General features: G+C 41.3%; 1 protein-coding gene across 1 annotated transcript in view; it reads right to left on the bottom strand.

The window, feature by feature from the left end:
- The window catches only part of olf413 (DBH like monooxygenase olf413), a 140,104-nt gene that overhangs the window by 38,905 nt on the left and 88,472 nt on the right, over positions 1-12,727 (bottom strand). Inside the window, exon 3 of the mRNA XM_015175871.3 lies at positions 1,560-1,715. Within this exon, the coding sequence (XP_015031357.1) occupies positions 1,560-1,715 (156 nt within the window). The remainder of the gene's footprint in view (positions 1-1,559; positions 1,716-12,727) is intronic.

Genomic DNA, 12,727 nt, shown 5'->3' with positions numbered 1-12,727 from the left:
GGCCCCAAAATACTCCCAGCCAATGGCTGTTGATGACGCGACAAAACCCAATTAATACGCCAGACAAATAAAATGGTCAGCCCAATCTGGCAAGCCAAAGACAAGTCGGAAAAACCGTTTAGATACAGCAATAACCCAATGTGTCTACACACAACCAACCAACACACACACGCACACACACGTACAAGCACACACGTACAAACACACGCAACGGTGCATAATTTTCTTTTTTCCTTCACATTTTCGGTTGTTTTGCTTGGCACCACATCTAAGTATATCTTAATATATGTATATGCTATGTGGTTTTAGGAGCGGGCCTTGTCGCGCGTCTATGTCGCCAGGACTTTCTGTCTGTCCCTCTGTCCGTCCGTCATCCTGCCTGTCTGTCGGCGTGTGTGTGCGTCTGCTGAGTATTTGTGCTTGTGCGTGGTGCCGTTTGTTTGCTTAAGTTAACCAGAAAGTTTTCTTAAAGATTTACGCTTAAGTTTTACGTGATAAAACTTTTATCACTATGACATTTTCTTCTGGATGATGCTGAAAGAAGTCAAGGAGTAGAGCTTTAGTCGGGCCAATTGACAGTGGCTGTCGATATAGAGGATTCCATAGAAATGATACTGTATAAACATTGCTAAGTAGCGAACAGAATGCGCTGTTTGCTTTTGCTCATATATTTTAACTAGCTGCTAAATAAATGCATTTCGCGTGATTAATTGTAATCGATAGCATTTGGTAAATTTGGATCGATTGTGATACTCTCTGATTAATAAGAATATTCCAATGATATGAGGAACACTAATCGATAATTGGTTATCGATAAATGAAAGTGTCTATAATTCAGATATTGATGAATTTTACATTGCCCAGAGAATAATCCTTTTCTTGCTTGCTTTTCATATAAGTATTCATTTACTAAATAAACACAGATATAGATAATATAGTACGGAGACACATTTAGTGATTGAAGATTGGTAATCGATTAAAATGATTGTCAGTATCCCACTCATCGGTCAATTTATACAAAAAAAAGAAGGTATCTCGTATATCGATCAATTCATTCGCTCACAAATATTTTCACAATAACATATTCTTTCTAATAACTTCCGCGTTTAACATCAGGCCCCCCTTGAAGTTGCAACCCTGGCTCTGTGGACACACAACTTGTGCTGATATATGCCTAAAGATATTGGGCCAACTCGTGTACAACTCATGTTAGTCGTCTTTTGTAGTTATTTGCCAGCCCCATCCCAACAAAGTATTTATGCCCGCTGGCAAGTTGGGCGTAAGTACGTGCCGCTGTTTGCTTCCCCCGGAAATCACTTTAGTATTTTGATGGCGGCGCTTATATCATCAGCCCAAGACTCAAGACATAAGAAACTTTTTATTAACATAAATTATGAAGGCGCACACATACACACACACACACACACACACACACACGCACACACACTCGCTATGAGGGAGAGATAGAGTCAATAGTCAAGCGTGGCACAAGTGAGTGCATAAATTTCACTTGGCACAAACTTTGGCCAATATATCTATTAAACGTCGACGGTGCTTACCGTTATGGCGATGTCATGGCTGGCATCGCATGTGTCCAACTTGCGGCGGAAGCGTAGGACGGTGTGGGTGGCATTCTCGTAGCCCAGCATCAGCATGTAATCCTGGGAGGGATCCACGACGGGCTCAGTGTCGCCATTGCGTGTGACGTGTCGATCCTGCAAGCAGAAAGAAAATTGTGTGTGGTTTGTGGTTATTAATTGGAATGAAAAATTTACGAAAATATTTAATTTGCAGCATACTTTTGTGCGACAGGCTTCGCGGCCAGCACACGCTTCGGGCGCATATTCCATGTCATTTAACAAAATAAACTGAAATTCTGCAAACGTTGTTGCTCGCTTTTTCGGAGTTCGCTCCCAGCCGCAGGCACTTCGAAAATCCCCAACTTGTGTGCATAACTTTTACGCAGCATCTGTGCGTTGCGTTTTTTTCTGCCTCATTATACCCTGCATTCATTAAAAGCGTGCCGAACGGGTAGCATAGAGTTCTGCTTTCTACACATTTCTATATGCTTATATGAAGATGCGTAGCTAAATATACACATAAATATGAAATATATTTCATATGGTGTTTCGTACTTTTCACATTATGAATTGAAAGTAAGTTTCTAGGTTTTCAAAACTTTTCCAAGATGAACTTATAGCTTCTTTTGTTCCCTTTCATTCTCTCTTAAACTCTTACTTGAAATAAAATTTTTGAAATGTATTTTCCAGCGTTTTCTTGTGTAACAGAATATCTTATAGACAACATTTGTTTACATTTTCGCTTGGTTTTTCTCGATTTTTTTTTTTTTTAATTATTTCTTATTTCCAAAATTTTGTTCCCAGACGATCCTTTGTTTCCTTTTTGCCTTTCTTCCGCTTTTCTCCATCTCTTTCTCCCTCTCTTTCTCTCTCTCACTCACTCTCCCTCTCTCTTTCCTCTTCCTTTCTGTCTCTCTCTGTATACCATATATCTCTATGTCTTGACAGCTTCACCACCTTCAATTTGAGTAGTTGCCCCACCTATGTGAACATAAACCCCTTTTTTGAGTCAAAAAAAAAGAACAAACATACTGAAATTTTTTTTTCTACACTCTTGACTTGTTCGATTCTCATGCACATGTTGGCCGGGGCTCGACACAGACGCCAGATGAGTTTGAGTTGAATTGTGTGTGTGTTTGTGTGTGGGCGATGTAAATTCTTATGCATACATACATACATACTCTTAAAAATATGTACATATGCATGTGTGTATTCTTACAGGCCACTGTTGAAAATATTTGGTAGTCGTATTTTTTTCAAGTGAGAGCTAGGCTTGGAGGGGGGCTTTGGGGCATGCTCTGTGATTGTTGTTGGGCGGCTGCCTCGCATATTGGCAGTTGACTGCAAATGGGCGTTGTGTTTGGCATGCTCATGGCACATCCTTGCCAGCATGCGGCAGGAGCACTTGTGTTGTTTTTGGTATGGCAACAATTTGTTGATGATGTTGCAAAAGTCGAAAGTGCCCCTGCCACTGGCACTGCTTCTGCCCCAGAGCCTGTTACCCTGCCAGAAGAGCCCTGGTAATTGAAGCTGATGGAATTTTTGAGTAGTTTTCTATGTAGATATTTCAAATTTTTATTGATTTAATTATTTGTTGTCGTTTGTCATTTGTTTGACTGATATCAAAGTTTTTCAGCTCTTAATGCACTTACACCCACATATATATGCGCAGCTCTGGCTCAATATAGAGTTAGTTCAGTTTTTATTATTGCATTTACGATTCGGAGCTTCTTTGGTTGTGCACATTGTGTGTGTGTGTGTGTGGCTTTCAGGGCTCATGTGGCTGTAATTGAATGTGCTGCTGCCAATATTGCAATATTGGAAAACAGGTTGTGGCATTTGAGTGGCTGCACAGATGAAGTTATCATTAAAAGGGCTTAAGGACAGGCTCTGCCCCGAATTGTAAATTATTCATATTTGAAATGTTTCTATTATTAATATGTTAACATTATGCATCAGTTCAAACTGAGCCAAGCAGGCCTTTAACAAGCAATTACTGAGTTCTCTGGGATTTTAACAGTATTTCGAGGCATTAAATTCAAACGAGTTCTTACTTTGGCCAGCTTAATGATTGCAATTAATATTGAGTCGCATGTTTAAACATTAGATAAACTTATCGCAGCTGTTGGGCAGTTTTTGTGCTCACACACACGCACACAAATATTTGCCTACATTGGTTAATGTTTTATCATCTTGTTGCTATCTGGCACACAATTCATTAGAAGCATTTATAATCTCCACTCAAGCAACGATGTTCAGTTTCCCAGGCTTCTTCCCTTCTTCTTCGACTGTTCCCGCTCCTCTGATCCACAGACACATTGCCCAACATTATGGAGTGAAACTTTTCTGCTTACAGCTCATAGCGTTTCCATCATCTAATTACGACTGAAATTTTCACACACCTGAGGCAGTTGCAATTAATTTGCCCCAATTTATATCATCAACCCCCTCACAGATTTGGCATCCCCTACATTCACACTCACACCAGCGAGGCAGTCCCGTTGCGTGTTTTGTTGCCCACAATTACATGCCAGCATTTCATTAATCATATCACACGCTGCACCATTTGCCATTTAGCTGCCTAATTAAAAGTTTGCACAAAACATTTAACATAAATTCCAGCAAATTTATATACACATAGATATATATGTATATAAATTTTGTATCTATGCAGGAGATAGACCTTTTCGAACTGCCTGTCTGTCTGACTGTCTATCTTTCTGACTGTTTTGCAATCTGCAAACGCATAATTCAAGATCTGTAACGCGCAGTTCCGTTCCCGCTCCCATTTGTGTACCCGTTCCCGTTCCCGTTCCCGTTGCCCTTCCCGTTGCTGTTTTGCACAGTTTCCCTTTTAATTTTACATTATCTACCTCTACACACACACACACACACACACACACACACACACACACACACTCATGCGCACACCTTGACATGTTGCTCGCTTATCGCAACAGCAGCCAAAAGTCGCGCATACGCCGCGTATGCCGAGAGAATTGTGAGCATTGCGCGCGGCGACGGAAATTAAAAATACGCGCTGCAATGTTGCAAGCACCCAAGCGACGTTATCAAAATCAGCGTGTGCGTGGGCGCCAAGGGGCGTGGCAGTGCGAGAGAAGTGGCAGCAGCGTTCCCGCCTGCGGATGACGCGTTGTGGGGTAATTATGCAAAAGGAAGGCGCATAAATTTGCAGTATTCTCAGCTGCTGCTGCTGCTGCTACTGCTGCTCACTTGTGCTCCGAAAATGTTTCAAATGCCAACGACGTTTTAACTGCTCACAACTTTTTATGCGTGCAGCTCAAATGCCGCCCAATTCGGTCTTTAGAACACTTTCCCGCGTGGGAAGCCACAGCACTGTCGTGTTGTTTGCAACACAATAAAATATTTAGTGGAACATACAATTGAAATATATTTCCCAAAGATAGTTTGCTATATGCAGCAGCTGTCCCAACCAGAAAGTGATCATAGCCTATTTTCTAAATGAATTTCCAACATAGTTTTCATTATGTTAAAGCTGTTCGAATTACTGAATAAATTGTAAATAGTTGGCAATTACTCTGCAGTAATTCGATTGAATAGCAATTAAGGCATTAAAAACATTTATTAAAACATAAACTATTTATGGTTTAATTAGATTAACTGCCAAACAGTTAAAGTTAGTTAGTGTATTGCGGCTTCGGCCAGATGCTGACCAAATTTTTATTCATTTTAAGCTGCATGCCATGACTGCGTAGTGCGTGCAGAGTAGGAACTTTGTGGGCGGGGTGGTTACTGTGGGGAGAGCTCGTCCTGCTCGTGGTCGTCGTTGTCAACGCACACGTTTTTTTAATTGCTGAAATTTTATCACACCTTCATGGCTGGCAGGACTCGTAAATTGTAATCCTTGTGCGCACTCTGCAAGGCTTCTGCTTGAGCAACGCTGACGTCGCCGTTGCCGTCGCCGTTTTCTTTGCCCTCGTTTGCCCTTTCTGTGCTCGATGTTGTCATTAACGTCGCTGCCTCTTAAGCATTTAATAGCCTTGTCAAGACTTTAATGCCTTTTAGCTGCCGCCCCCTAATATGTGAAAGAGCGGCGCAGTAAAAAAAGAGTGTAGAATATGGAGTGCGAGTGCGAGTGTAGGTGTGTGTGGGCGGTGGGCGTGTGGGTGGAAATCAATAAAAGCAACGGCAAATTAAGCACCTTTGCGCTGCTTCTCGAACAACCAAGCCACAACGTGAACTTAATAGGATTATGCAACATTGATGTTGCGAGCAAAGCCAAACAAACTTATGTAAAGCCTGTCACTGCACTTAAGAGCAGCAGGGGGCTGTGTACCCGGCCAACCCAAGACTGAGCCTTGAACCCTTTCGGCATCATAACATGCGCCTAATTGTGCTGATTTTCGCTTGATGAAAACTTTTGACACACACTCACACACACAACAAACATGCAGCCCATCATCAGCAGCAGCAGCAGCAGCAGCAAGTGGCAGTCCCAAGTTTTGTTACGCCAAAAACAAACTTTAGCAATTTATGATAATTCAACGTCAGCTGGGACAGTTCAGTGTTCACTGTACAGTGTTCACTTGAAGTACTCGCTATATATCGAAGTATGCAGGGGTAGCATCAAGGCTCAGGCCCAGTTCCCAGCCCATGACTGAGATGCTGCTAATGTAAGCTGGCAGGCGAGCTGGCAGGCAGGCAGTCAACCATCAACAACAACTGACAGCTGGCTAGCAGCGAAACGCTCAAGCGATAGAGAGAGCGAGCAAGAGAGAGACAGAGAGAGAGTGCTAGCGAGAGAGAGAGAGAGAGAGAGTGCTAGCACGAGGCAGATTGATAGAGGAGAGAGATTCTTAAAATATGCTCGTAGCACACATTAAACTTATTACCCCCACAACATAACCCCTCAACACTTTGCCAGTGACTAGTCAAAACCCACATACACACACACACACCCGCACAGTCTCTCTACATGCTCAGACTTTGCTTTATAAACAAATGCATACAGCAAAAGGGTTGCTTGCACATAGCACACAAATATCAAAATGCTAGCTATCTATCCATACACATATAATACAAATTTGCCATTGATGTACATATATATATATATATATATATATACATAGTTCATGCTCGTAAGGCCCTTGCATTACAGTGGGCGGGACTGGCCAGTTATTGTCATGTGTGTGCCGCAGCAAGTGCAGCAGCTGAAGTTTTGAGAAAGGTTCTCAAAATGCTGTCCGACAGCTTTGATTTATATGCAGTGGGCTCATGGGAGCTTCTCGGAAACGAGCAGGTGAACGTAGGCAGGCAACATGCCATTAGCTGCAAAAGAAAACCACAAGACTAACAAGTTTTAAAGAAAGTTTTAAGAGAAAACTTAAGCGCAGATTTAAAAAATTTCGAAAATCTTCCATAAAGACAATATGATTGATAAGCTCTAGTCATGTAGCCGTAGACTATTTATATATACAATATTCATTACATTTTTGATAACTTTGTCTTCATTTAATTAATTACATTTGTTTATGGCAACTATTCTTTAGGAATTTATATTCAATTCTAGAATTAATTAATTGAAGAAGTCTTATTTGAAATGCAGAAATTCTTATACATATACACATGAGTCTTACAATAATTTGTACTCTCATTCCAGGAGCATTCCCTCTTGGTCTCGTCGTTGCCTGATTTTCATAAGCTTGATTACAGACTTCCCTTTTAGCCACTTAAGAATCGACCCTCTCTCTGTCAGCCATCTATTGCCATTTGCCAGTGCCAAATATCTTGTGCAACATCTCCGCAGCAACTTGGTGGCATTGTAAATTGTTTTCCTGCGCTCTGGGCACTGTCATTCTGCCTTTCTGTCGTTCTGTCATTCTGTTTCTTCGGTCTGACTGTCTGGCGGACTATGCAGCATTTGATCTATGTTAAAGGAGCTGTGCGCTCTACTACCCCGTGTGTTGTTTGGGTTTGGGAATCGACGACGTTGGCGTCAGCAGCTACATTTGATGCCTCATGTACATTTGATTGCGTATACGCCATGTTGCGCCAAAAGGGGGAGAGTGGGAGAGAGCGCGCCAGCGGGCAAAGCCATCAAGCCAGACACCGCAGTCCAATGCCCAACCCTAAGCACAAATCCCAATCTCTCCAAGTGCTATGTGTCTGTGATGGTGCTAGTATTGAAATTGGCAGGCTTTCGACTTGAGCTTGTGCAAATTATAGCTGCAAGCGACTATATCAATTAATATAGTTAAAGTGCCTTTCAGACTCGGCTCTCTGAGAGCCTCGGCTCAGGCGGGCTGCCTGCAGTTCTGCCAAATTAAATCGTTTGAGTTACTTTTGAAGCTGTCTATTTGTTGGCTTGCCATGTCCTGCCCCCGCCTGCCTGTTTGTCTGCCCGTCTGTCTGTCTGGCGTAACTCATCTTCGGCTTTGGTTCAGCTTCTGTTTGCCAGCCCCTATGCCATCTTATAAATGCAGACACTGCAAATTGCTAGTTAATATTTTATAAATGCAAACAGCAACAAATTGTGCAATGCAATGCATTGTAAATGCTCTTCAGCTGCAGGTTGCCAATATATTATATGATTATATTTGCCAACCTGAGCAGCTAGCTACCTTCTCTACAGTTGTACAGAAATGGCAAACATTGAAAATATTTGAACTGCGCTTCAGTATCAATATATGTTCAATATTATAGCAATTTGCAGTATATTTCCAAATTTTAACAATTTTACAACATTTTTACAATGTATGTTGCGTCTTTTTGACTCTAATATAAATAATATCAATTAAATGTTATACTCCAGCGTGGCGCAATGGAATTAAAATTCTATAAATAAAAGGCAAAATTCCAGCGCTTTGTACTTATCTCTTTGCGGAGTGCATTGGTGCATAAAGCTTTTAACAAGTCGCTCACAAAAAGTGGCCTATTAAAATGATTAAAAATATGTATATGTATGCATATTTGCAATACCTATGGAATATATATTTATTGTACATATCTTTATATTCAATTACAGCCGTATTGTTGTATTGTGGGGCTGTGCAGTGCAGCGCAAACAATCAAAGTAGTTGCTTATAGCAAAAAACCTTGCTTCCGGATTAATGGAAATTAACAGTGGTAATTGCTTTGAAAATATCGTTAAAAAAACCATAATATTTTCCTATCAATTATCAAAAAGTTTACAATTTTAATTAAATATGTATGTAAATGCCAAATTACAAACCCTATCCTGATTATATTTTAAATAAAGACAGTTATTTATTTGACTCTGCTGTGCTATCCCATTGCTGTTTAGACCGCAATCTCAGATGTTTACCCCTGGGAGACCTAAACCCAGCCCCATTTGCATTAAACAATTTTTTCGGGCCAACCCTTTGAGCAATTTTCGTTTGCCTTTTCTCTGTCTTTGTCTCTATTTCTATCTCATTCAGCTGGTCGCTCACTCAATAAATGTCATGTAAGCAACCCACTTAGCTGGTCCCCACTGTAACTCGTGCATCATCAAAACTGACTGCCACACACACACACACACAGACGCATACACACAGCTGCACACATATCAAAAGGCAGGCAAATTCAATTAACAAACTTTGCACGTCACTCAAAATTAACTCTGATGCGTTGAGGCGTCATTTCACCCGCTCTGCTTACAAAGCAACCCCCATCCCATCCGAACCACCCACACCCCTGCTGACAAATACCACAAAAAATCATATATGTATATGCGAAATAAAAGATGTGATGACAAAAAATGTGCGACTATTTTATATAATTTTCAATTGTCCAGCGGTTGCCGCCCAAGCGTTGCTCTTGGCAGCCACGCCCACTCATGGGAGCATCCGCTGGAGCTTGAGCTGGAGCGCAACGCCCAGCGCATTATATAATAATGCGTTTTTATAGTTAAATGAAATAATAAAAAAGACGAAAAATTGTATTTGTCACATTGTTAAGCTGATGGCTGTCAGTTTTGGACGATGGCTGATTTCTGATTTCTGACATTGACGTTGACGTTGGGTTTGCTGTGGGTGTCGCTTTCAGTTTGGCTGTGACTGTGTGTGTCGGTGTGTGTGCGTCAGTGTGTGTTTGTTTATTGAGACCACTTTTTAAATGCGCTGTATAACGGCTGCCATCGAAATCTGTTGAATGTAACACACACACGCACACATGCAGAGACACACAGTAGCACAGTAGACACGAAACTAAAAGCAAATTCAAATAAATTTAAAATCCCCTTGTGCATTTTTAGCGACAGTCGAACTCAGGCTCACAGTGTGTGTGTGTGTGTGTGCGAATGTGTGTGTGTGTGTGTTGACTGGCTACGTGTCGTTTAGCATAAAGGCAAAATGCGATAGGCAAAGTGAGCGCGGTTGGGCCCGGGGGGTCGAGAGCTGTGCGCCCTTAAGGGCTGCATTTATGACACTCCATTTGTCAAGTGAATGAACGGCGCCGAATGAAATGAAAGTGTGCAGAAACTGAAGGTTGGAATACGGAATTTGGATTTGGATTGGGATTGGGTCTGCTCTTGGGTTACTCACTGACAGACAGAGAGACAGAGAGACAGACAGACAGATAGAAGGACGAACAGACAGGGCTGACTGTTTGACTGAGTGCGCAATTCAATTGCGTTGATTTTTTGTTGTGTCCCGTTTTCTTTTTGTTTTTGCCAAACCAAAACAGCTGACAGACCAGAGCGCCAGAGAGTGAGATTGACAAACCACGCCGAAAAGTGTTTTGTTCAATTTTCTGTTTGGCAATGCTGACATTGACGTTTATTAAGCGTTTTTGACACTTTTGCCGCAAGCGTTATCTGCCCTGCCCTGCCCTGCCCCACTCCCGTTGAGACACCACTCAACCACTCAATGTCAGCTGCAGCGGTGCAGACGCAACGTCAACGTCTGTATTTTAAAAGTGTTTGGCATTAATGCTTGTGCAAAATTATTTTAATGAGCTCTTGGTGGTTGCTGGGCTAAGCTGGTTGGCTGGCTGCTTGGTTGATCCAACGCATTTCCTTTGTATGCCCGCATTTCGGACGCTTAGCAGCTGCTCCTTTATTTTGGCTTTTGTTGTGGCAATTTGATAAACTGTCAAACTCAGGGTGCCGTCAGCTCAGTGTAGTCGCAAAGGCAAATGCGACTGTGTCGAAAAAAACTGCAAGCCAAGTATTTAAGGACACATATGTGCGAGCGTAAGTCATGTAAGTCATAAGGAGAGTGTATTCGCAAAATTACGAATAATAAATGATATGATAAAAATATAAATCCTATTTAATAAATGTCTGTTTTTGCATGAACATACATACGTTTATATAAACATACATACATACTTACTTACATACATGCATGCATACATACATATGTATATTCATACAAACATATATTAATATATACATACACATATTTGAGAATCGCCTAGTAGGGCGGTTTAAAATAACATATTGCTTAGTTTTATTTTTATAAGCTTGATCTGCGCTTGGCATTAGAATGCAGACGAAGCTTGCATGCATACATGCTTACATGCGTACATGCATACAAACATGCATGCATATATGCACCCATTCATATGTGAATGCAGCAGACCTATTTTTAATCAAACTGTGCTATAGAATAGAAAAAGCTTTTGATATATAAATATTCAAATTAGTAATATTTTTAATATAGTTAATAAAATTGTTTATTGTTTTTTCTTTTTTTAAATTATGCCTTTTAAATGCATAATAAAGTTCAACATTGAAATAAATGTCGGCTGTTGCCTGCACACCAAGGCACACACACACACACATACAGACAATTACGCAGAAGCTCACGTCCTTTTTATAGCATACTTTTGCGAGCTGAAACGTACAACAATTTTTATTTCAAAGCAAGACACAAATCCTTTGCCTAATTACTTGTCTGGCTTTGGGCTTTTGCGAACAAGAGAAACTCGTTTCATTTTTTTTTTTGCCAATTTCCGCATCCTGTCTCTATGCCTTGCCCCGCCCAGCGTCCTCTTTCTATTATTAAGGCTATAAATCCATGATCGCTTTGATATGAGTTGGTCCCTTTTTATTTCATTTTTATAAATGCCCAAACGTGCGCCGCCCTTCTGCTCCGCTCTTGTGTTGGGCACTGTGTGCTCCAATTTCAAGGCAAATTTACGCAGCCAGAAAAAAAGCCCCCTCAAAAAAAAAAAAAGAAGAGAAATACTTTACGTAGGCAGATAAAAAATGTAAATATAATTGTTTGCGTCATAGTAGAGAGTCGGTCGATTGGGCTGCGGGTGTGGAAAGATGTTTTTGAACTTGGTGCAAAAAAGGTTAACAACGACATTTGGCATTGTTTCGCCCTGACACACACTGCCCTCGAGTGTTGAATCTGCACACTCTCTCGTAGCACGTTTCCATTTCTTTCCCTGATTTTGGACAGTTTTCTGGAAAAGGTTCGACTCCAACGAACGCCGGCTCCCCTCTCAAAAAGTATGCCCCAGGGAATGAACACCTTATCGCAACTTATTGCATCCGCCGGCAACAATTTGGAGACGGCCTTGTTGTTCTGCTCTTTCCGTGCGGTACTTCCCCTTTCTAAGTTGTTGCTGCTATTTTTTGTTGTTGGACAATTCCGTTTTACACACACACAGTTTCACTTTTACTTTGTGCGCAGTTGTTGATGTTGTTGTTGTTGTTGTTGTTGTGCCCTGCGGCGTCTGCGAAAAACGTTTTAATTACATTTGTATGTTAAAACTCCAATTGACGCCGCCCCAAACACTGCTCGCCCTGTCGCCCCAAACGCTTTTGAACTTTAACAGGGTTGTGTGTGTGTTATTGTGTGTATGTGTGTGGCTGAATGGGTGTGTCTGTGTGTGTCAGAGTGTTCGTGCGGGCGATTTAGATATAACTAGATTGCTATATAAGACGTTTTTGATGTAGGTAAAAGGCAATTTCAGTTTGTCGGGGGGCGGTTTGTTTAGCTCGTCCTCAATTTAATTTAACTAAACTGTCAAATCAAAAGCTCGAGAGCAAGCAAAATTAACCAAGCGCTTAAAGTCAGCTCAGTCCTTGAAAGTCCTTTGCTAGCTGCTCAAAATGCTGTCAGCTAAAGCGGCTAACACTTGTGTGTGTCAATTTTATTTGATGAAAACACAAACAGACAGACATTGAGAAACAGAGAGAGAGAGAGAGA

The sequence above is a fragment of the Drosophila virilis genome, chromosome 3 (genome assembly GCF_030788295.1).
Source record: "Drosophila virilis strain 15010-1051.87 chromosome 3, Dvir_AGI_RSII-ME, whole genome shotgun sequence".
NCBI lineage: Eukaryota > Metazoa > Arthropoda > Insecta > Diptera > Drosophilidae > Drosophila > Drosophila virilis.
The sequence above is the reverse complement of the archived record's forward strand: the minus strand, read 5'-3'. Positions and strand labels throughout refer to the sequence as shown.